General features: G+C 42.1%; 1 protein-coding gene across 1 annotated transcript in view; it reads right to left on the reverse strand.

Moving 5' to 3' along the window:
- ST5 (suppression of tumorigenicity 5) overlaps positions 1-25,624 on the reverse strand; it is a 120,223-nt gene that overhangs the window by 53,523 nt on the left and 41,076 nt on the right. Inside the window, exons 4-9 of the mRNA XM_009328563.1 lie at positions 12,642-12,790; positions 9,722-9,937; positions 6,790-6,886; positions 5,798-5,842; positions 3,302-3,486; positions 2,543-2,652 (exon numbers count right to left, since the gene is read on the reverse strand). Coding sequence (XP_009326838.1) covers positions 2,543-2,652; positions 3,302-3,486; positions 5,798-5,842; positions 6,790-6,886; positions 9,722-9,937; positions 12,642-12,790 — 802 coding nt within the window. The remainder of the gene's footprint in view (positions 1-2,542; positions 2,653-3,301; positions 3,487-5,797; positions 5,843-6,789; positions 6,887-9,721; positions 9,938-12,641; positions 12,791-25,624) is intronic.

Here is a 25,624-nt window from a genome sequence, read left to right on the forward strand (position 1 = left end):
AAGCTATGCTAAGGCACATGGAGGACAGGGAGGTGATTTGAGACAGCCAGCATGGCTTCACCAAGGGCAAGTCCTGCCTGCCTGACCTAGTGGCCTTCTATGATGGAGTGACTACATCAGTGGACATGGGAAGGGCTACATATGCCGTCTGTCTGGACCTCTGTAAGGCCTTTGACGTGGTCCCTCACAACATCCTTCTCTCTAAACTGGAGAGGTATGGATTTGATGGGTGGACTGTCCGGTGGGTGAGGAAGTGGTTAGATGGTCGCATCCAGGGGGTAGTGGTCAAGGGCTCAATGTCCAGATGGAGGTTGGTGACGAGTGGCGTCCCACAGGGGTCCGTATTGGGACCAGTACTGTTTAATATCTTTATCAGTGACATAGACAGTGGGATCAAGTGCACCCTCAGCAAGTTTGCAGATGACACCAAGCTGAGTGGTGCAGTTGACATGCCAGAGGGACGGGATGCCATCCAGAGCATCCTGGACAAACTTGAGAAGTGGGCCTGTGTGAACCTCGTAAGGTTCAACAAGGCCAAGTGCAAGGTCCTGCACCTGGGTCGGGGCAACCCCCGATATCAAGACAGGCTGGGGGGTGAAGGGATTGAGAGCAGCCCTGTGGAGAAGGACTTGGGGGTACTGGTGGATGAAAAGCTGGACATGAGCCAGCAATGTGCACTCGCAGCCCAGAAGGCCAATCGTATCCTGGGCTGCATCAAAAGCAGCGTGGCCAGCGGGTCGAGGGAGGTGATTCTGCCCCTCTCCTCTGCTCTGGTGAGACCCCACCTGGAGTACTGCGTCCAGCTCTGGAGCCCTCAGCATAAGAAAGACACGGACCTGTTGGAGTGGGTCCAGAGGAGGGCCACGAAAATGATCAGGGGGATGGAACACCTCTCCTGTGAAGAAAGGCTGAGAGAGTTGGGGTTGTTCAGCCTAGAGAAGAGAAGGCTTCGGGGAGACCTTATTGCAGCCTGTCAGTACTTAAAGGGGGCTTATAAAAATATGGCTCATGAAAGGTCTGTCTAGGAGAGCAGCAGCAGAAGAGGTGAAATACTGTGTAGGCAGGGCTGTGTGCTTCTCATACCGCTGTGTGCTTCTCATACCAATGTTGCCCACACAGTTGTCCGCTTCTCCTTCAGTGTTTTCAATAACTCACTATTCAGGTGCTTCCATGTACTGAATAATACAGCCAAGCAACACGGAATATAACATGGTTATGTTGCATGTGCCATACATAAGCCAATAAAAAGTTCCACACATATTCTTGGCTACAGTAATTCCTGCAGGTGAATGCTAGTTCCTTGTCAACGTTGAAGGTCCCTCTAGACACACTCTGAACAGATCTGACTTTACACATGTCTCAGACCATGCATCTTAAAAAGCCATCTCATATTGTAGGGGAATATGGGGAGACCCCACCTGGAGTACTGTGTGCATCTCTGGGGTCCTCAGTACAAGAAAAACATCGACCTGTTGGAGCGGGTCCAGAGGAGGGCCACAAAAATTATCAGGGGGATGGAACACCTCTCCTGTGAAGAAAGGCTGAGAGAGTTGGGGTTGTTCAGCCTGGGGAAGAGAAGGCTCTGGGGAGACCTTATTGTGGCCTTTCAATACTGAAAGAGGGCTTATATGAAAGATGGGGACAGACTCTTTAATAGGGCCTGTAGCGATAGGACAAGGGGGAATGGTTTTAAACTGAAAGAGGGTAGATTCAGACTAGATAGAAGGAAGAAATGTTTTACGCTGAGGGTGGTGAAACACTGGAAGAGGTTGCCCAGAGAGGTGGTGGATGCCCCATCCCTGGAAACATTCAAGGTCAGGTTGGATGGGGCTCTGAGCGACCTGCTCGAGTTGAAGATGTCCCAGCTCATTGCAGTGGGGTTGGACTAGATGACCTTTAGAGGTCCCTTCCAACCCAAACTATTCTATGATTCTATCCCTTCTGCCTATTCTACTACTTCTACACCTTCAGATTAACAGGTTCTGACACATCAATGCAGGGGAAAAAAAAAGATACATTTTTTTGAGGTTTCTTTTGAATGAAAAAGAAAATGCAAGCCTGGCTCTCCCTTCCCTTGCTCTTCTCCTGTAGTCATTCATCTCCGAGGGAAGGAAGATGGGGCTCCTCTGCTGGCATAGAGCTCGGCTCCAAAAAAGTTCTCAGAACAGCATTGCTTTGAGCCAAATGAAGAGGTGTCCTGCAGTGTTAGACAAGCATTCTGGGGTAAATGACTAGGGCAGGTGGTGGCCAGGGCCCTGTCCTTTTTAAGATTTATTTTAAATACTTCCATTTATGTTTTTACGTTTAGCACTGAGAGGAACCTTCAAACCTCTTCCCCTCAGCCACATAGGCCTGTGAGCCAGGCAGAATAGGGAAGAAAAGTAATACAGAACTTAAAAAAAAAAAAATTAAGTACAGCTGCTTGAGCCTGAAGTGGCCAAGACTCAAACTGCTACTTCCTTAATTGGGCATCAGCAAGCCTGTGGCTGCTTCAGATGCACTCCATCAGCACTGTGCAGCAGAGGAGCACCGGAGGGTTTACCTGTTGTATTCAGAGACAGGGAGCCAGTCCTTGGCATCAGGAAAGCAGAACTGAGGGATAGCCTTGAGACGCTCCTCTGCTTCACGCATTTGCTTGGTTGGTCTTTCTAGCTGCAGGGGAGAAAATTGAGGTTCAGTCAGGTACTGCTAGTGCCAGCTTCACAGCACCTCTCAGGAGGGGGGTTACTAATGAGCTCTGAAGAGCAAGGGCCCATCGGCTTGTTCTTTATTTGTGCTTGGCAGAGTGAGGCATGACCCCAGGACAGGCTTATAGGTGCTAGTACAATAGAAATAATCACTGCTGGGCTTTTTAATATTTTTTTTTAAATTGCCCAAAAATCCCTTGTTGCACAATGGCCACTTAAAACACAGTCCTAACTCAAATTCCTTTCTGCTGCAGGAGCACAAGAGAAATGCCATAGGTCAGCAAAAGTCTTTCCATTGACTTCAGTGAGTTTTGGAACAAATCCTAGCATAGCCAAAATGAGTTAGAAGTGAAATATTTAGAAACTGAATTTAAACACAGTCTTTAAAACACCTACCATCAGGCCAAACTCTCCAGCACCAGAAAAGATAAATTTGTAAACAGGGAAAGCTTTCAGGCACCTTCTCTATGCCCTTTGCTTTGTAACAGATCACTCTGGAAAAATTATGAAAGCTGAATGATTAACTTCATTTAAAAAATAGACTTTTATTAATTTTCCCACTTATTCACTTTATTTATCTTAGAATGAACTGTACATAAGAATTTTTCTTTTACCTTGGGAAACTGATAAGTCACTTCTGGGAGGTAAGTGTTTTTAGAGGGCTTCTTTTTCAGTGACACTACCACAAAATATTCAAATAACTCCCGTTCCTGCCATTCAATCAGCTCCAGTTCCAGGGTTCGATAACTTGGAGCCCTCTTCAGCATTGACTGGATGTGTACTAGACGCTGGGTATGAGCTAACATTTAAAAAAAAAAAAAAAGAGACAGATCGTTACCTGGGACTGTAATGTGTATGTATAAGCCACAGCCATTCACAAAGAACTTTCAATTTGCCAGCGTATTATTCCAAGCATGTTCTCCTTTCAAAAGCAAACCTTCATACTGTAGTCTCCCTCACTAATTGCAGCCATAAATCAACTCTCTCTCCAAGTACTGAAGTGATGCAACACTAAGTCACTGAAATAATTTGCAGTTCATAACTGTTACCCTGCCAAAGGTCTGCTTTTTTCTTCGCACGTAAGACTAGATTATAAGCCCTTATGTGGGTGTGCAAATGCACTAGGGCCTCCAGGACGACACATCTTAGGCCTGACTTGGATCTGGTTTATACTGGTGAAAAACAGTTCTGTGACCTGTCCCTACATGGCACAGCTTTATGCTAAGAACCACTGAAGGTGTATTTTCTCCTTCTCTACAGCACAGGCATCGTCCATACAAGCCACGGAACGATCTCCAGGGAAGGAAAGAGGTGCGAATTGCCTCCCATGGGATTGCTTTGCTTGTGCCAATTCGATTGAGGGGCAGTCTTAGATTCATGGTTATGTCCAGTCCTAATTCAAAAGTATGCCTTGATCCAGTGACTTGTCGCTAGATGTCTATGGCAGACTAGTCAGTAACATTATTACCAGTTCTGGTAGACCAATAAATGAAAACAGCTAAGTAAAACCAGCTTCCTGCATGCTCTTCCCCACCTCTTCACACCAGGATCTCTGTGCAATGGCAAATGAATTATTAGCAGCACATGTCAACCTCTTAAGGCTATATTCACTCACACTGCCCACAGTTTGCAAAAGGCAGACTCTCCCTTGTGGCAGGGAAATAAGATGTCACAAGCACCTGATCACAGCAGTAATTAATTGACAGAAAGAAAGGGAAACCCCTTGATGACCAGCCGTCATACAACTGGTTCAACAACACAAAAATTAAAAATTATTTTGATAAAGCACTTGGGTCTTGGTGTGACTGCACAACTAGGGAAGCTAAATCCCAAGAAATAACCCGCCTTGTCCCACCTTGAAATAGCCCCACACTGCCAGCCAGTGCTTCATATTTGCAAGAGGTGAAACCAAAGAGCCCATCCCACCCCAACAGATGGGTCCCCAGTGAATCCTGTCATGCTACACGTGACAACTGGATCTTTGGCTCACAATGCCCTGAGAGCATCAATGTAAATAAAAGGTCACGCAGGAGCAGTTGGTTAGTGAGCAATCAGAATGAAGATGCTCTGTTCCATAACAATGGGGGAAAAATCTTTCCAGTTTCCAGTGAAATAAGAATATCCTCCCAATAACAAGAGAGAGGCTAGGCTCTGTCTATCTTCTTTCATGGACTATGAGCAAAAGCAACCCCTATATTTTTTGACACAAAGAGAAACAGAACTGAAAGTTCTTTTGGGCTGGTACCTACCTGTAAAGGAGCAATGAGCCTTTTCCACACATCACTGTACAATGTTGCATACAGCCTGTTTTGGGTGGTCTTACCACCACCTATCTGGAACAAATCTGTTTCCCTAAGACAATTTTTTCTAGCAAGTTTTCCTGCATGAACAGTAAGCAGGTGACATCTGCAGTAGACACGAATGCTTGCCCCTTATCTTATAACCACAGCTCTGCACTCTTGTTTTTTTTTCCCCTCACTTACTAACAACATGATAGGTTTTTAGTAATAAAATCTGTTGTTGCTGCCTTCAACTTTTTTATAGTTCTGTGTATCAGGACTTTTGAAAATGAAGGACTAATTTACTGGCCTGGCTCAAGCAGAGTTTGTGCAGGTGCTATGCACTGATAAAGGAATTTCCACAATTTGGAAACTGCAGACCTATAAAAGAGCGTAAGAACCGCTATGCTGGATCAGACCCAGAATCTTGCCTCCAACAGCAGCTAGCTGTAAACACTTAAAGCAGTGTATGAATAAGAAGAGAGCATATTTATCCAATCTCATCCCTCTAAGTTTGCACCCAGTAGTCAGTCTGGAAAACATCAGCATCTGTGAAGTGGCTGACAAAGCAAATCTATCAAAGGTCCTGTTCTTCATTATATGACACAGTTGCCAAATCCTTGTTAGATCCTCACAGCTCATTTTGTCCTTGTTTTCCACATTCATGCTCCTGTGTTGCAAACTTTGTGAGCTCTGCAGTAATGGAGTTAGCACAGTTCAGGAAGGAAAATACAGGCCATGGACAGGAACAACATGCAGTAGCAGGAGAATGTACGTCGATAAGGTCTGTAACAGTGGCTGACTTGAAGTTATTGAAGGCTGATCCCTTACCTTTAAACCTGTCATCTGAGTCACTCTCACTTTCACTGTTCTCGTCTGCAGAGGAGATAGAGGGATCAGTTAATGCAAAACCAAAGCAAATATAAACTTGGTTTACTGTGGTGAAACTGGGAAAAATCATATCTCACACTGAGCCTTGTGATCCACACATGCTCTCTCCTCAGTTTTAAAACACCTTGAAATAAACAGTTTGAATGACTCCTTAGATTGTTTTCCTTGGATTAAGTTTCAATTTTGCTTGAGAATAAGCACTTCGTTTTGATGAAAGTGCAAAATTCATTCTTCATTGCAGCAATTGGGTGCAATGAACCCCCATCTATGCTAAGCTACAGAGGTGAATGTGCCATTTGGAAAATGGATTTTAACCCTTCCACTTCTTTTTTCAGACTTTAACTTTTTTTGAAAAATAGTTATGCAGCATTTAAGAAGTCAAAGTAAGCCTTATGAGCTTTGTCTGTCTGGGCAACATTTTCAGTCACCAGAACTCACCAAACTGAGTGTGAGTAACATGCAAAAGTAACCTTATGACAAGATGTATTTCTGAGGTGTACTTGCATTAAAGCTCTGTTGTACTCCTAGTACAAACATGGCCTCAATTTCTTTTTGGCCACTGCTTTTCCAGAAGCAGTCTGAAGCACAGTGTGAGTTGTATTCACATGCCAGGAAAAAGCATGAATGAATTACAAGGTCAAAACTGTGAATTTTTGACAAAACTTACAGATGCAAATTACTCAAAAAGTGAACTAAAGAAGAAGCTGGATAAGTCTAGCTGATCATGGGATTAACAGGATAGACAATGCTGAGACTCCCAGCTATTACTAGCTCATCCCCATTTTCTTCTCTTGCAGACACAGAGTTATCATTGTTCGTAGAAGAAAGTTCTAAACAAAGTAGAGCCCGGGGTGGATGTGGGGGAAAGAAGGGAATCTGTTAATCCTGTAACATTCAGATGGATTCACTGAACCGTGATGCTTGTGTCGTACCTCGTAGGGATGCTGTCTCAATATTGGACATAGAAAGTTTCTTCAATCGTTTTTTTCCTCTTTTTGCACTGTAGATGGAATTGATTCTTTGGACAAGCTGAAAAATAAGAAAATGAGGAATCAGTAAGACCAAACACTTTTCTGCCAGGAGACTTTTAGTTAATCTATCCAAACAAAGAATTTGACCACAGATGATAGGCCAGCTGAACCCCCCAAAGCCTTTACTATTTCAAAGTGCATTTCCTATCTATCTCTTTTATTTTGAATCCCATTTGTTTGAATCACTTATTTTGAATCTCATTTCTTTACCTATGGATATATTTTAAAAAACAATTAAATAACTCAGAAACCTAAATCCCATTTTCAAAAATCACGTAGACATTTGTAATAAAAGCACAATGAGCCTAAGGATTCAAAGGTACCTGTTATCCTCTACCACCTCATTCCTCTCTCTCTATGCTATTGTTTCTCTCTTCACTTGCATTGTCTAAGTAACAGTGATCCATTAGCCATATCCAACTTTGCCAAACTCTCATGGACCTTAAGATCATATTCTTATTTTGAATATGAGTAACGTGTGTTAGCACCTCTCTGAACTGAGATTTTAGTGTGTTCAAATAAGCACAGAAGGAGATGGCCCTAACTTTTTAAAGCTTGTTCAGGGACAGAGTGAACCAGCCGCTTTGAAGCTATATCATGTCAGCTGAGGATCTGGCCCATATGGACTTCTCCTCCCTCCCCCTTCCAACTCGTGCTGTACTTATCTTACTTCAGAGGTGTTGCATCTACTGTCTCCAATCTTATCCTTATCTACAAAAGTATTTTGAAGTTAGCTACTAGTACTGGCTTTTGCTGGCTTTAACCAGCACTAGCCAGAATACTAACTCCTGGTAATCATCTTTATGACTTCCCTCAGGAGGGCTAATGCAGATAATATCTGTCTATCTAAACAAATCTGAGATGATGGAAAATACTAATGAGATAACTTGTGTTTAGTACCTCCAACAAGAGGTTGGGATTACTAAGAATTCATAATTAAACAGAATATTACAACTTCTGGAGAGTCATAAATATGTAGCAATTAATCTTCATAATGTTTTTATGAGTCAGGTATAGTATATTTCATTCCATAGCAGCATTACTCATAGAACTATAATACAATTTGCAAAAGCTGTTTTACCTCAGCTTGCAGAGAGAAACTAATTCACTGTAGACACAGTAGAAAGTCAGTAACAGAGCACAGACTGGAACAAAAACTCATGCAACCCCTCCAACAGAGGAACAGGGTCTGGCCCAGAACAGACAGTTTGAAGTGTTAAAATCTTTGCTTGTTCTCCTGCTTGAAGCAGTATCAGGGATTTTGCCTCTACATGCTGACTGAGCCATGTGCAACCCACCAGCAAGGCTCAGCTGGAACTTCTCTGCTTGCGGCTGTGCGCCTGGCTCTGCCCACTGGGAATCTGCACAGCACCACAGCAGAGCCAGCAGGATGAAATCCTGCCCGGCTCCAGGGCATGCGTCGGCCCAGAAACTCTTGCACATAAGCACTAAACAAGACATGAGGAACCAGGAGTGAGGGGCCTTGCTGGGGTTTTTCACTCCCCTTGCTGTGCTGCTTGGCACTTTGTCTGCTTGAGCTACTTCACCAGGGGTAAAATACCTGCACTGTGGTGAAGAAAGCCCAGATGTTTAAAGAATTTGGATATTGCTTCACAAAGCATCCCTGGGGGTGGTACAGAACAGGAGTTTCTCAAGTTCGAGTTTTTCCCTCTAATAACTAACATTTTCTCAATAAAAACATGAATTCTCCAGTAATTTGTGATTCTAGGAGCTAGAGTGGTCAAAAATAGAAATTATCATGAGATTTATGATAAAACTATGAACATTCGCATGCTGAAAACATAATTTCGTATAAGGAGAATATCTGTCCCTTAAATCACAAAAAAAAACCCAAAAAAACACAAAAAAGTTGGGTACAAAACTAACAGCCAAACTTTCCAAGTTTTACTCAAAACCAAGTAGTAAGCTACTCTGTAAGTTACTCTGTAACTTCCTTCACAGATGTATGCTCATTTGTGCAGTAAAATAGTGCATTCCAAGAAAGTAAAAATATAGTGAATGTTAAGGACGTAGGATTAATTTCCTCCTTTTTGTTTGTTTCCTGCTTAGACAGAATTTCAGACTAATTGACAGGAACATAAAAGTCTCCCTCTACTCACAGTATTTACAGCCATGTACTTTAAAATACGCTCTCTAATAAGAACAGGAAAGAGCTGAATATACAGTAAAAATCAACTTTGTTCACAAGCCAAAAATAAATATATTGGCAGTTCTCCCCCCCTCTGTTGCTATTGTACTAGAAAAGGTTTGTTGGGTTTTTTTGTTGTTGTTTGGTGGCTTGGGTTTTTTTCACATCCCATTTTGAATTGGAAAACTCCTTGAAAAATGGAAAATTAATTTTTACTTCAAATCCATCAAGACAAGGGTTATCAGGACAGGGTAGGTTGTGAGTAAATGAAGGGAAACATATTAGGCCAATAATAGTTATTTTTCTGAGACCAGTAAACAAATGATGGGGGGGAAAAAACCACTTCACATGCTGCTGCATGTTATAAATAATAATTGCTTGGCCATTCAAAATCATAAAGTGAATTGGCTTAAAAACAGCTCTGTGCAAAGATGGCAATCAGATGTTTGCTACCCTTGGACCAGAGCAGAGTTACCCTTCTAGGGAAGGGACTTTTACAGTACAGTTGCATGTAAAAAAGGAGTATGTCTTGGCTCCTGAGAGTTACTGTTTCTGTTTTGATCTCAATTTTTCCTTAGGATACAAAAAGAGCTTTCAGTGATGGCTAAAGGCTGGATAGAAATTTGCAAGCTCTTGCAGACAGGTGACCTATCCTCAGCATAAGCCTGTTCACCCTGCCAGTACCTTTGGGATCCTCCTGGACCGCCGTGTAGACAGCAGCTCGCTTGTGGTACTAAGGCTGTCCTCATTGAGGCTGGAAGGGGAGGAGGGAATGCCAAGCTGAGCCAGCAGCAGCATGTCATCATGGCTGTGCCGCTTGGGCAGCCGTGGTAAGCGGTGGCTCTTCCTTTCTGACCAGTTCCCGATGCGCAGAGACTGGCTGCTGGGCTTCGAAGGTAGCTGCAGGAACAAGAACAGCTTGAGCTCTTCCCCTCCTCAGCAACACTTAGTGCAGAAGCAGCTCTTTGTGAGTGAGTGGTGGCTACACGAGGACATCATGCCAGGTGAGCCACTGCTCTGCAGGGTATGTGCAAAGAGAGGGTTTAAGGTCAAAATGAAGAGACAGGGGTCAATATCTAAGACTTTAAAGTTCAAACAATAGTACTTTTGGCTTTGGTGCATTTCCATGCACCCACATCACATCAACTCTATAAGCCTTCAAACCTAACTTAAAGGCTTGGCTGACAGTGACCCGATGGGCCTGATCCGTCTCTTTCACTTGCAGTAGTGAAAATCAAGAGCAATTACATTGAAGTTGCTATTTTATCCTAGAGAAAGAAAGCAGAAAATCAAGCTTGCTGTTTTTCCATGGTGTTAAGATGTTTTAAGATCTGCCAATATGCATGTCCTGCATTCCCAAAGAATTCCCTTTAAAACACGAAACCGTTATCATTGCAGGGGGAAGGGAAAATCTCACTGACAGGATTAAGCACCAACTAACAGCTATCTTTAAAGAAATGGGGCTCTTTTGGAGCAGTCCTTCGAGCAGCTCTGCCCAGCTCTCAGGAAGGTTAATCAGAAGGCTGGCAAGGCCGGGTCCCTGCCTTGTCCTCCCAAACGCAAACACTGTAAGAAGCTTAACCAGCATGTTTAGAAAAAAGTACTATTATGACAAACAGCTGTCAATTGGCATTTGTTAATATTCTATTAGCTATATTACAAGCTATAAACCTGCAGTAATAAATGTCCCATTTGTTCTGCTTGCAGGGCTTACCTATTACAGGGCCATACTATCTGGGGTTAAGCATAGGTGTTTCTGTACGTGTGGGTTTTGCATCACAAATACAATGTCATCAATAAAACATTCTTTTTATATCTGATGACTTCAAAAACTGAAAATAACGAATGGGAAAGAAGAAGACACAGTGGGATTCAAAATGACCCACAAGCCAGTGTTTCTGAGGTCTCTGCTTACCACAGGTTAGCATGCCAGGAAAATCTGCAGCAGTCTATACTTTAATGAAAGGAATTCTTTTTGGAGATGATTGTTGAAAGCCCGCTGACCTTGTGATCTCTTCCATCTTGTTTATCATCATCTATGACTGAAAAGTCATGTTGCTAATCCAGCTATGCTGCTATGCTGGAAAAACTGGATGATAAATCGTTGCCAAAGCTGCCATTCTTCAGGAAATTGAAACTTTTCTATTTCTGGTCAATGGAGAATTACCCAGGCCCATAGTTGACCTGCTCTTAGTGTCTCTTCGCTTTATATATCAGCACAATGACAGCACAATTATGGCAGGACTGACTCCTGGCAGGGAACTCCAGGCAGCATTTCAAAAAGAAGCTACCGGAATAAAGATAGCCCCGTTGCAAAGATATTAGAGAGTACTTATTTACTGAGCAACTTTACAAAAGTAATTTTAATCCGCATATTCTTTGGTCACCCTGTGTAAAAGAGAGAACAGCGGAGAGTATCTTACTATGGACCTATATGGTTCCTACCCTAATGGTACACCCTGTTGGATCCTCTAGATGCTAAACAATTCCTGTTAACACACACACAGCCAAAAATAATTGTTATGCATAGTATGTCTCTCACTATGAGGTTATCTTCGTGGCTGCAGTTTCTGTTTCTCCTCACTCTGCCTGATTATTACTTTCCACTTGTTCCCTTTACAGTAGCTTTGCTGAAAACAGTCCTGGTTTTACAAATGATGTGCTAGGTGCATACTAAGAATCCTTGTGATACTTCTTTTGGCTCTTGGAGTGTGATGCTCACATGCACACAAAGTAAGTAAAAGAAAATGTATTCAGTTGTGTTCTAGGTCTCTTTACAAGACAAAAATGTAAATTGTTGTGACCTTTTGTTCAACTGCAAATTTTCTGTTGATTCAGTGCAAAACAAAGTTCCTTTAAAAGGCATTTTGAATCTCAAAATTAAGTATGTGATGAAATTTATATTTTTCCTTATGAACACAATGATCCCATAAACAACAAAGCAACCTGGCATTTCCTAGCATTCACAAAAAACAGACTGCTTTGGAAAATTCACCACAAAATGGAAAGTCTGCAGAGTTCCTTGTCTTTTACTTTATGCTGTAAACATAACTTATACAGCCTTGTTAAATGCAGACACTCATGTTTTTGTGATTATTTTATTATTCATTTACTTATTGGGGGGACATACTTGGCCTTTGCCATTTTACAGTAAAATATGCCAGGCTACGTACTTCACGTGAGCAAAGTCACAATAGGCCTCACATAACAACAAATGGGCAAGATTAAGCAGCTGATTTTTTCCCTCCTGTCCCTACTAAAAGCCCAGCAGCAAATGTGGAGGCAATTCACAAAGAGGTACAGCCATACAAATAATTTAGGGCCAGATTCAGCTCACAAACGACTGGTGGAAGGATTCTGCTTAAACTCGTCAGGCCGTAGCCAGCACAAAGAGCCATCAGCTTCTGCAACACAGCGCTGAGAAGCTGAGCTACAGCTGACAAGAGCATTCCCAGCAATGATTTATGCATTTGATTGCACTCTTTTTCCAAATACCCTCTATCATTTGGTATGGCTGCTCTTCCTCCTATGCCATGATTGATTTTCTTGCAAAAGTTTTAAATAAGCTTCGAGCATAGAAAGACCAGTGCCGTCATGCTGTTACCTGGGGAGGTGATGTGTATTTCCTGTCCTGCGGCGTCCACATCCTGTGCAAAGAATCTAGGGAATTCTCAGAGAGCTGATGGGATTTTCGGCCCGCGTGACGGCCTTTTAGCTCCACATCCTCGTATGGGTTTTCCTTGGGTGACTCGCCTTCACGTGTTTTGTTTTTTTTTTTTTTAAGAAAAGAAAAACAGACAGGAATGTAAAGTTTAAAAAAATAAAAATCATGTGAACCAAGTGAAAGGCTTTTAGAAAAGTTCCTCGGCTTTCAGCATGACTCATCCCTCTAGCTGCAGCTGGAAGTATTTGGAGGAGAACTTGGCTATGAGGTCGAAAAGTTTCTTTGGGTTTTTTTTACAGCTTTTTTTTTTTAATAAAATGCAAAGATTTCACAAGACGTGCTTCTGAGCATCCACAGCTGTGGAAAATTTATTGATATATAAAAGCTAAGACACATAACTACTTTAAAGTGTATCAGTAGATTTTATAAATCTATAGCAGCCACTCACAGGGTGAAATGAATAGCAATAAATAACTGTTCTCAGCATACCACCCTTACACACAATAAGACAACTTTTATTTGATGCTACCTTCACTAAAAAAAGAAGGCAAAGAAAGAATAAACACTTCAGCTCAGCAGTGCCAAGAGAGAAGATTGGAAAATATAAAAGATGAGGGAAGAATTTCTGCCCTGACCATACTGCATCCACAAAGTGTTCTTTAAAACACATCGTGCCTTCTAATTAAGCAGCTGTTCATTTCAATTTATGTAAAATTAATATCACCTAGAAGGAAACTCATTCTGCCAGTAATATACAGAGGCTTGAACAGTTAATCACTAAATATGACATAAATGAAAAATACATCAAAAAGCAGACTGCAATCTTTGAATTTGTAGCATTTGAAAACCAGAACCGAAATTTATAGTCCAGATTTAAGTGAGATCCAACACTCTTCAGCAGCCTAAGGACCAGTGGAATAACCCACCGTCTTCTCAAAACTTCTGAACTCACTAAACCTCTCACTGAACTAAGAAGCATGAAGATGAATGAGTGCCATCAGTAAAATGAACATTTTGTATCCATTTCTTCAAACAGGTCATAATCAGTAACTGGCTTAGAACTTCAGGTTTTTTGAACACAGGGTCCTTCCTGTTTTCCAACCATCTTACACAGGAAATCATCCCCAAAAAAGTGATCTACTCAAATTCAAGACTTGACTTTGCAGAAACTTGAAACATGCAGGAAGTTCAAAGCTTTTGAAACAACTTGCTTTTGGTTTTATATCTAAAGATTACTCTAAAACTCATGGGTTTAGTACAATATATATTGCGATACTGTATCAATTAAGAATTGAAAACAGAAAGCTATAGCATGGTTTATTATTTACACTGTTACAGAAAACAGTCACCGCTTTTACAGAGATGACAACTGAGGCATAGGTATTTTCAATGAGAGCAAGGCGTGGATTAATACCCAGTTCATTTGACTACCAGTTTTTTTGTTCTAGACGGAATATTACATTTCCTCATTGTATAAAAGTGAACAGAAGTAGTTTATGCTTTCTACTTTATTGTTAAGCCTGGAAGCGTGAGACTGCTTGATTCATCAATTATAGTGATAAGAGCTTTTGCTTAGCAAGTTCCATATTCACAATACAAGTAAAAATACAGTTTTGCTTTGGTAGTGCATCATATTAAGACTTCTAGTCAAATATAAGCACAAGAGTGAATGTTTTAGCTTTGTTTTAATTAGAAGCCTGAATAACTGCTGCTCTTGAAGAATGTTTGAATTGGCAATCACAGCTTATTATTTCATTCAGAAAGAATCTGCTTCTAGAGGCTGCACTATCATCATAGTCAATCTGCACACCGCATGGAAAGAACACCTTCAGGTGCATGGGGTACTTAGAAGAAAGACCATTTGATCAATGCAATGAACAAGATAAATCTTAAGCAATAAATATTCCTACAAAAATGTAAAGCTACAAATGTTCTGGGAGGACTATGGAATTGCTTGATTCCTTCTGCAGGAAGAAAAATAAATAGATATTGCACACTAATTCTGTTACTTGTAAACTCTAGAGCTCTAGATATGATAATCATAACAACAATAAATGGTCAACTTTGCAAAATGCTGTTGCTTACTCACAGCTAATTGGACTGTACTAGCATAATAAAATTTCTTGTAAGCCCAAGTCAAGTATAGGTCAAGCAAGCATTTTAGAAAGGATTAAAAGATTTCAAAATACCCGGCTACATTAGACAGTGCTTAAACATATGCTTCCTTGTGAAAACAAATGTTATAACATTAGTCTGCATAGTATCCAAACTCCTGAGAAGAAACAAGCCCATCAGTTGAAAAGAAACCTTTTCTTAAAATGTAAAGCATTTAAAAGTTTTAGGGTGATTCTCTTTCCAAGACACAATGTAAAACAGAATTGCTTGAACCCAGTTAAACTCAACATTACTAATGCTGACCTAAATTATTAAGTATAGAAACAGGCTGAGAGAAGTCTTGGATGAGAGGAGAGGGAGGAGCAAGGAACCATGAGCAGAGACTGCTTTTCTGACTCAGATTCTCTACCAGAAGAAAGCTCAGGCCAAATTCCTCTTCAGTGTAATGTGGAGGTCAGTGGAGACACCACAGGGATTTTAACCCTTTCCCTAGAGCTGTGAGAGTTTCTTCAGATGACTGGCTTGCTGTTCAAGAACACTTGTTTCTTTTATTTTTCTCATTTGCTTAAAAATCAAATTATTTCAGGGTTGGGTTTTTTTTCTATTTTGAAATGATGCCTTGAGACCAATTATGCCTCACCTTTTTTTTTTTTTTAAGAATAAACTTCCCCACCAAATCTCTGATAATGAAATAGTCTAAGTAATCTGAAACAACCTGGTTTTGCTGATTTGGCATTTGAACGCAGTATTTGGTTCAGCCAGTGAACTAAAAGAGGTAATTTATTTGTCTAGGTCTTCAGTAATTTTCAAACCTTGGACAACCACCATTTTTTAGTATATATGCTCTCCCTGGTGGATGGGACCAAAAGACCAGATATGCAAAAAGAGCACTAGGCAGCCCAGACAGACTGGTTTCTGGGTGCCAAAAGTAGGAAGGACAAGTGACGAGAAACCCAAGATGGCAAGCAAGCTAAAAAGATATGTGAGGGTACCCTGAACTGCCTTAGAGCAGCATTTAACCCTATCACTCTGCACTGTGTCTCCCCTCCATGGGAGAAAGACCTGGGAACTGATGGCCACCAGCAGATGTAGGTCCCACACCAGAGGGAGGCTCTGAGGAAGGGCTGCAGTGGTGGCTGCTACTGCTGCTGCAGCACAAAAATGAGGAAAGCTTCCATATAGCTGGGCTGGCTCAGAGGTTTGCAGCTTTGATCGCTGCATTTCTCCTCAACACCGTCAATTCTCTAGTCCCAAGACCCAGGCAAGGAATGTTCACAATCTGCAAGCTGCAGTGCTTTTGCATTCATTTGGATTTACTGCAAAAGGAAAACACATTTACAATGAAAGAGCAAGGAAACATCCTTGTTCCTTCCATATGGATGTCTCTATTGGAAGCCAAAAGGAGAAACATTATGCAGTATAGAGGCCAGGCTTGTCTTAATGAGGCTGATCCAACTGCCACACACGACAACAGCAGACTATCACTGACTTCAAAGGAAGCTGAATCAGGCCCCCACAATGCATATGGTCACACGAAATAGCAAGCCTTTGGCAAATACTGTCTCTAATCACCATCCCTGCTTCCAGATCAGTTCCCTTTATAAGCATTTTGTTTTCAAGTTTCCCATTCTCTTGAATTCTACGTACCGAACTGCTGAGTTAACACGGGACATTTATCTACACGACATTTATCTTCAGAAGATCTCACAGGCAATTTAATGATTGGTCCACAGGGGAAAGAAAAAAAAATAAAAAAATAAAAAAATAACCAGTGATCTTTAGAAAAGTCCTGAGGAATGCAGTGCCTTGAGCTTAAGCATCGATGAGTTTCCTCCAGCGGTTGCAATTCCTCACTCCGTGATGCTCTGCGAGTCAGCCCCACCGAGTCCTGAGGCAGCACACAATGTTCCTCTGCTCAGCCTCTTACACGTGGCAAATGGGAAGCAGAGGCAGACTCAGCAAGCCTGTCTCATGCTGAGAAAGGAGTGAGAAGTAAGGCTGAAGGGAAAAAAAAATGCAGGCAGACACTTCTCTATAAATGGCAGAAAGCAGGGAAATGCATCGTTTCTTTCTAGATGGGAGAAATAATTATCAGAGGAATGAAGTGATTCACTGAGTGCTGATTATAACTCCTGCCTTTCACGCTGCCAGGAAGCGAGAAGAATCGAACAAGCAGGTATACAGTAAGGGAAAGGGCTCATCAACTTGTGTTAACTTGGGTGCCTAAATTAGGAGCCAATGCTCGCAGAGGAGATACGGTCTCCAGAGGGTGATGCTGAATGCCCAAGCTAAGAGCCTACCACCTTCTTTGCTGGCTACATAGAAAGCTCAGGCCCCTGAGCTATACGGCTGAGTTAGGCAGTTAGCATCTCACAAATGACAAAGTATGTATTTCCTGCATACTACAGCATGTGCACAAAATATAGGGCAATTAATGTATTTTACATTATAATGAACTAGGAGATGAAAGTTTCAGCTGCCATCTGTCCTGGTTTTGGCTGGGATAGAGTTGGGAAAAAGCAGCATGTACCTCCAGAGGCAAGGTCCTGGAAATAGTGGCAGAATATATGGGCAGGAAAAGAGGCCTGGATAGGCAGAATAAGGACTGAATAACAGACAAATAGACGTACCCAAGTGAGCAGTCTGTAAGAATTTCTGATACCTGTGGCACCTACCCCCTGAACCTTTTACAGTGTTTCTGTAACAATAGACACAAGGCACAACATCGACTCCTTTCCACACATAATCCCTCTGATGGCACCTACAAATTCTTGAACTACCTTTTTTGACCTCTGCCCATGACCTCTGTTGAGTTGTAGATATAGCCCAGTTCATCCCTCTCACACACATTTGGTGCACACAAGCCCTTGCAGAAGATTAAGATAAAATACAACCGGGAAAGGAAGAAGCAAGCAGAGAAGGGTGGTTGGGGAATTCTGCTTTTGCTGCCATTGAAGAGGAAGCAATGGGAATGAACCTCTGAGTGCAAGCACTGCATGAGGGAACAGCACAGGATTGATGCGCTGTGCAGACTTACAGCTCCCCAGCATCTCTGGGCACTTAAGTCCAAAGAACTGCTCAGTGGTGAGAATCCAGGTGTGTTCTGCATACGCATTACTCATTTTATTCAGAAAATTACACAAACAGATTCACACCGCCAGTGCTGGAGGAAAACTCAGCCACTGGGATGTTTACAAGCATGTTCAGATCAAATGGATGAAAACCACAAAATCTCCACACTCTCATAAAGTATCTGAGCTTAGATCTTTAGGGCATAGATGAGCTCTTTCAACATCAGAGAAGCTGCAACTGTGCATCTCAGCTGAGGAATTTACCCCAGGAATCTGTAGAAAGAGGAACTATTTCAATATCAAATTACAGCTAAGACACATTATAGCTGCTTTGAAAAGCTATTGCTGAACAGTACTAAGTTACAGGCCATTACTTGCTTAGAATCCTACCACCCAGTGTATCAGCTCAGTTCATGTTCTCAGAAAAGTAGTAGAGCATCTGCAGCATGCAGAGTGACAAGTCTAAAATGCGATTGGCCTTTTGAGCCCTGGTCCTTGGAGTTTGTAGGCAGCAGCCTGTGCTTTCTAAATTTTTCCAGTTTTGCTTTGCCTTGCAATAAGGAGAAGAAACACTGCAGATACTTTCAGCTCCCTGCCATCTCTGCAGGGACTGCAAGAGCTTAGAGTTGTAATCATAAAGATGCATTAGATGGAGAAGAATAAGCATGGCTGATAAGTGAATAAGAAATTCACCCCCAAAAATCATCTATTTAACACTCAGTCCAAAATCATGCGCATGAAAACATCTGATGAGCAACTGTTAGCACAGTACAGCATCAGCATGCCCAAACTGCTTGCACTTCACAGAGGTTTAACCCTGCTGACTTCAACACAGTCTCTGTGAATTTAAACTAGGATTTGGGACAGCAGCCTCATGGTCATTTTACTCTCTGTTTTACTAACCTGCAGCATTGACTAGAAAACCAGGCAATAAAGCTGAGAGAGACTGTCAGAAGAAGCTGTAGTGGATGGTATAGCTGTGAGACAGACTCCACAGAGAAAAACAGGGATCTAAATAAAGCATGAGATGGTTACTGACAATAACTGAAATCCATGTATCCCAATGCAGCAATGAAGTAGCAGGCTAATCATCAATAGGATCAGACAGCTAGAGTATTTGGCCTTTCTTTGGCAGGCCCATATGGATACTGTTTGATTTAATGTGCTCTGGCTGCCATTACCCTACACTGTCTATTATTAAAATTGCCACTACTACACTTTCCAAAAACTCACATGCTTTTTAGATTGTGAGGCAGACTGGGGGTGTGGAAGAAGACAGGAACATACGTTTCCCTGATCACTGCCTGCACCATCATTTTGTATCAATCCTAGCTCAGTCTTTGACTAACAACTATCCAGAGACCTCCTTGTAAGGTTCTGACTAAAAACCCAAGAAGTTTTCAGAGAAGCAACTAGCACAGCAGTGCTGGCAGAGGTGCAATCTCTCCAAGTTTGCTTCAGTTTCACAGCAGCCCAGCAATTCCAGTTTCTCCCAGATTTGTACAACCCTTTTGATGTGAGATGATATGACAGACAATAATGTGATACGAAAGCATGACAGGCGATGATGTGGCATGTGATGATGGGATTTTACTGGAAAGATCAGCTCGCTGTCTTTCTAACCTTTTTCCACATTTACTGGAAGAACTTTGCAAATGTTCTAATTTGAAAGCAATGTCAAGCTGGAACATCTTCCAACTGGACCTCAGTCATCATTTCTGCAGCTCTTGGCACACACAGCGGAAGATTCAGTAAAACAGCTAAATCATCCCATTTGTTACATGACATGCACTATACCAAATTTACATCAGAATTCAAAACAACTAATCGGTTTAGGAGAGATGAGGTGCTTTACCAGGAGGGGTGAAGGGAGTGACATGCTTTTCTGGACTCCACAGGGAAGGTTAAGCCACCAACATTCCCTCCACGCTCAGGATCTTGCTTGTAGGTCCACACCTGCCTATTTTAACTGCTCAGGCACCCACCTGGGTTAGGTTGCCCTGACACTCCACTTAGTAATGCTGATTTGAGGCATTGCTCCACCTCCTCTGAGTTCTGATGTATTGGGAAATAGCCGAGACACTCAGATTCATCCATTCTCATCTCTCGGGAAAAGACTGTACTTACCCAAGTACAACAACAACCTGGCCCTCACTAATTTCAAGGAGAGATTGCTACACTGAAAGAAGAACATTTTGCTCCCTGAGTGATTACCTGAAACATGTATACAAAACTTATGTGGATATGATTTTACTAAACAAACAAACAAACAAACAAACAAAAAACCCCAAACTTTTCTAGGCCTGGTACCAATCTGACTGGTTTGGGGCTTTATAATGATTTATTTTTCACTCAACTTTCTGACTCTGAAGAAGGCCCATGCAAACTCAGAGCTAGTTGTCCTGTTACAGTGCATAAGTAAACAAGAAGCTGATTCTCCCCAAACTGAAGTGAGATACTCAACTTGACAGAGGAAAACAGCTAAACAATTGTGTATAACTACACTGTTTCACTTTTCAGTCACCTTGGCTGTCAATTGTAACAAGGTTCAGTTATATACCTCCAGAAGCACAATGATTAAGTTTGTATCATCAGTCTAACTCCTCTTAAGGTGCAAAAAATATTTGTCAAGAGAAGTATCCAGCTATTGAGAGGGCTCAAAATCACCTAAACGTGACACTGAAGAGGTCCAGAGAGCAGCAGGGTACATAAGAAACCGTCCCCAGGAGGGCCAGCTGTCCCTGGGACCATGGATTGCAGGACACTCCCAAAGGGAGCCCACCAGCAAGATCCCATTCAGAAATTCATCCTAGTTTTAGAGATCCCACAGCAATGTTTCCAGGGCATTGCTTTACTTTCTAGACTGCTTCAGCTCTAGCTGTCAAAGCAGACACAGTAGCTGTCAGCAGCTGCTTCTCCTTCAGCTGTCTCAGTTCTGCAGTTTGCCTCCTTTTCTCACTTTCCCCCTCTGGACAGATTTCCCACACAATTTAACTATCACTTTTTATTTAAAGCCGATCTGAAATTTTCTGACTCTGCTGACTGACAGCTTCACAGACTCCAGAAGAGCATTCTGACTAGCTTCAACAATTAATTCTCAGCAAACATAAATACAACCAGAGATGGGCCTGAACCCAAACTCTGCCTCTGAACATTTATTTCTGAGCTGGGAAGAAGTCTGTAACCCCATCAAGAATGTGTGACTGACTCTAGTCTCCTCAATGGACCACAGAGAAACTGTGGTGTGGAGATAGGGAGAAATGAGGAGAAGATGGAACTGAGTTCCAAGGCAAGCTTTCAAGCTGGCCTCTACCATCACAGACAGTATCAAAACCCCAGATCCAAAGGCCTGTGCTCTTTTAGAACCAGAACTCAGCTGCTGAATCCCAGCTTTAAAATAAAAACATTTCAACTTTTAACTTTGCATAATAACTGTGGCATTGCCTGGAGGAAATATTTTTTTCACAGGAATTTGTGCCAGTTGCCTGAACCATACACTTTTGACTATCCTTCTCTTGCCGAGGTTATCTGTCCCTCTTTAACAGCTACTCCATCTGCCCAGGTTCACATTCCAGCTGCTGGAGCCTCCTTGAGTGGAGCATTTCCTCAGCCAGTGGGTATTTGATGGACTCCATCTTCCACAGTATATCCTAAAATGTCAGTTGAAAAAATACCTGCATTTAATCAACAAAGGAGCCCCATGCTGCTGACTGTATCAACCACAAGGTTAAAGGAGAGATGCATGGCCTAGTGATCTACACAGCATTGAGACCTGCCACCAAGCAGCTCTAACAAGTTTTGGCACTGATACCGATCATGCCTTTGGCACGCCACCTGACTTCCGGCATAGGCCAGGCCTGGCTATATGTAACTGGCATATGCTGGTGTCCCCAGACTTTGTGTTCCTAGGGACTCTGCTGCCAGTGAAACACCAAAACTTCCCCAGGGCAGTAGCAGACACTTATGTTCCTCCTCACAGGAATTTGATGGAGAGGAATAAACTAAAAGATCCATTTCAGCCCTGGAGTGATTCCGGCAGATCTATGCACTGGAAAAAGGCCTAGCAGGAAGCCTGCCAACCAATGCAGAAGAAGGGCTAATGTCACCCCAAACTGCTGGGCACACACCAGTGCATGTGGCCAAGATGCATGGGTTTGTCCACTGCAACCCAGCACGGTGATGACCACTCAAAAGAGCTCCAGCCACAAAGTCAAGCCAGTCTTGTCCCAAAGAAAAGTACAGCCTAATCCCAGCTGGGGACTCTAAAAGAGGTTAATTCATTAGCATTGTCTTTCATGTTAGTTAACAGAGTTCTAAGAGTGCTCTGGACCATTGCAATTTAGTGAGCAGGCACCAGTCTTGCACGTGAGTCGGTCAGACAGAATGGGAACCTTACTGGGGCAAGACCTCTCTGCAGTAATACAGGTGGCTGAAATAAACCCATTCTTATACAAACTGCTCTTCTTATTGCACCGGTAAGAGACTACACCCGTTAGAAGATGAATAATCCTGGGCTCATACACCTGGGCTATGTGCTGAATAGTCCACCTATGACTTCAAAAACAGCATGGAAGCAAGAAACCCTGTTAGTCACAGATCTTCAGGGAGGAAAAGCATTTTAATCATTTTCATTCTTCTTGGGAAAAAAATGTTTTACATGAGGGCCAGGCAGCTATAAGAGCAAATGGCTCTTGCTTGGACAAGGCAAATGGAGTTGTGCGACATCATATTAAACATTCTCAATCTACGATGCAACGTGCACAGCCCAGCTGAGCAATGGGTCTCCTACACATCCATGTAGTGTCCTCTTAAAGGTAATCTCCACCTGTTCTACTGTGTCCAGCACTCTGAGGAGTTACAAACAGAGTAAGAAGGCTTGCCTTGTCAAAGATTTCTTCCACTGTATTTGATTTCTGAATTGTGAGTGCAATTTCTCTTACAAACACAAACTATAATTTACATGGTTTTACTAGATTTTCTCAAGTTAAACTTAATATTGTGCCCTTAACCTTGCCTTCACTTTACTCACTCAACTTTTTTTGGTGATTATAACAAGTGATTTCTTCTAGATGTCAGGTGAAAAATGCCTCAGAGACACCAGACCTTAAATAACAATATTCAAATATCTCAACTGCATTTAGGGGAACAGACTGGAAAACTGAAACCGTATGGTACATATGACAGGAAATACTGTTGTCCACAAACACAGCAGAAGCAAACATCTCAGACATCTCTTAATACTGTGATAGTTTCTTGAATTTGCAAAAAGCCAAGCATGGTTTCCCCAACTGGATTCATAAAGCCACATCAATTTTGGTCTGATTAAAGACTCATTCAAAACCACAAGAAGCAAAACAATGTTAAGTTTACTACGACTGCCACATTCCTGTGAGTGCTAGTACAGAAGATGAATGAAGTCCACATGGTTCCTTGCACATGGAATACAGCTCTGATTAATATTAGGAATGTGCACCCCTTTATACAACTGCTTCTTGATTAATGCAGAATGGATCATTATGTTCCAATCCAATACCTGTCTTGAACTTAACATGCAGATATTTCATCTATTAAAGTGTACAAAAATATTACAAAATTAAACAAAGCGTCTGGTTCATGATGTCACTGGATTTCAAAGCACAGTCATTTTTGGTTTTAATGTACCTTAAAACCTTTTTTTTTTCCTCTTTTTTTTTTAAAGCCAGCCCTCAAAGTAACATGAACTAGCCATAGCAGTTCATCACTGTCCTGGTCATTAAAGAAGGAAACAGTGTAAGGGCACCAGGAGAAAGACAAAGGTTTAATGTGCATATGCATCACATGAGGAGGTAATGTAGCAACCAAAAAACCAATGACTCTAGTCCTAGCACTTATGTGCTTAGAAGCTGTATTTTGATCATTGCACTAGTCTGAGTGAGAGCACTCAGTACCTCACACAGTATCTTGCAGTATCTAACATTAAATATGCTTTTTAGAAGATACACCCTCTGATAGATAATTCATAACTTATCCGCAGCTCACCTCTGCTTTCCAATGAGGGAGAGACGTCCTGCTGAGGGGCACCAGGCTGGGGGACACAGTGACAGACAGGACAGCTGGGCTTCTGTCCCGGGGGACCTCAGCAAACTGAAGGAATGGCTCGATGGGAACTTCAGGAAGTTTAGGAAAGACAAATACCGTCCCACGTGTGGGTCAGAATAACCCTGCGACAGTACATGCCGGGGCAAGGAAGGCCAACCACACCTTGGACTGCATTAGCAAAAGTGTGGCCACTAAGTGGTAATTCCCCTCTATTTGGCCCTTGCAAGGCTACATCTGGAGTATTCACAGTACCAGAGAGACTTCCAACAGACTGGAGATAGTCTAGAGCAAGACTACTAAGACGGTTGGGGGCTGGAGCATAAAACATAAACAAGAAAAGGCTGAGAGAACTGGGACTGTTTAGCCTAAAGTAGTCTGGGGGGGACCTAACTGCTGTCTTCCACTACCTAGAAGGGGTTATGGAAAAGGCGGAGCCAGACGCTTCTTGGAGGTGCACAGTGAAAGGATGAAAGGCAACGGTCACAAATAGCAACAAGGAGAATTCTGACTGGATAGAAAGAAAAATTCCTTCACAGTGATATCAAGAAAAAATTCTTCACCGTGGAGGTTAAGCAGTGGAGCAGGCTGCACAGAGAGGCAGTGGAACCATCCTCCTAAGATATTTTGAAAACTCAACCAGACGTAGCCTTGAGCAACCCGATCTAACTTTGAAACTAGCCCTGCTTTGAGCAGAGGTTGGACCAGCTGATGCCAGAGTCCCTTCCAACCTGAATTTTTTTTATGATTCTATCTCACAGTAGAGTGCTTAGAGCATTGCTCAAGATTCACAGCCTTTTTTTCCTTGTGTTTTAACACTTATTGCATTAAAAGTTCTAATTCTACGGGGGACACACACACTTGATTAAGTTTATTACTACAGTGACAATGTTTTAACTACCTACAAGCTTTTAGGGAGGCAGGAGATTCAACCAGGTATAGACAAAAATCCCACCACCACCTCTAGGGCAACTGTTTGCAAAGAAAACCCAAAGCAGCAGTGAGAGAGTCCTTTATAGCTTTGAAGTAGATGTAAATCTATAAAATAAACTCACTCTTAGAGACACCTGGTTTGCATGAGTACAAAAGTGCTACTTAGAGACTGGGGTCTAGCACTACTGGTATAAATTATGCAGATGTGATACACAAAACTACTATAGTTTCTTTAAAGCCGGAGATCAAACTACTTTGGCTTGTCTTTAACCACGCTTGACAGTTTATAAGAATTATACTGATTTGGTATTCCCCTCTCACTGCCTGTGTTGAATGAAGTGCTTTGGAAAGAGGTTGTTAAAAAGAGTACAAAACAATGAAGTTCTGTGTTTGTCCACAGATCTGAAATTTTGCATTCTCTTCCCACTGCCTTGCCAAAATGCCCAAATTATAATCTGCAGGGAGCTGGCTTATAGTTCCCATGAGTTGGAAAAGCCCATTATGATTTGTTTTACTGAACCCAAGATTTCTTTTCATTTGAAGAAAGCTTCTTACCAGTCCTGCACATTTTATTTTGATATTTAACAAACCAAAGCAAGGAAAAGAAGCATTACCACCTAACATCTGGCAACACGTTGACAGGTCCTGAGCAAAGATGAGCACTGTAAGTAATGCACAATACATTTTCAAGTGTGAATTGCATGGTGGTCTGACTGCTCATGGAGATGG

The sequence above is a fragment of the Pygoscelis adeliae genome, unplaced genomic scaffold (assembly GCF_000699105.1).
Source record: "Pygoscelis adeliae isolate BGI_AS28 unplaced genomic scaffold, ASM69910v1 Scaffold166, whole genome shotgun sequence".
NCBI classification, from domain to species: Eukaryota; Metazoa; Chordata; class Aves; order Sphenisciformes; family Spheniscidae; genus Pygoscelis; species Pygoscelis adeliae.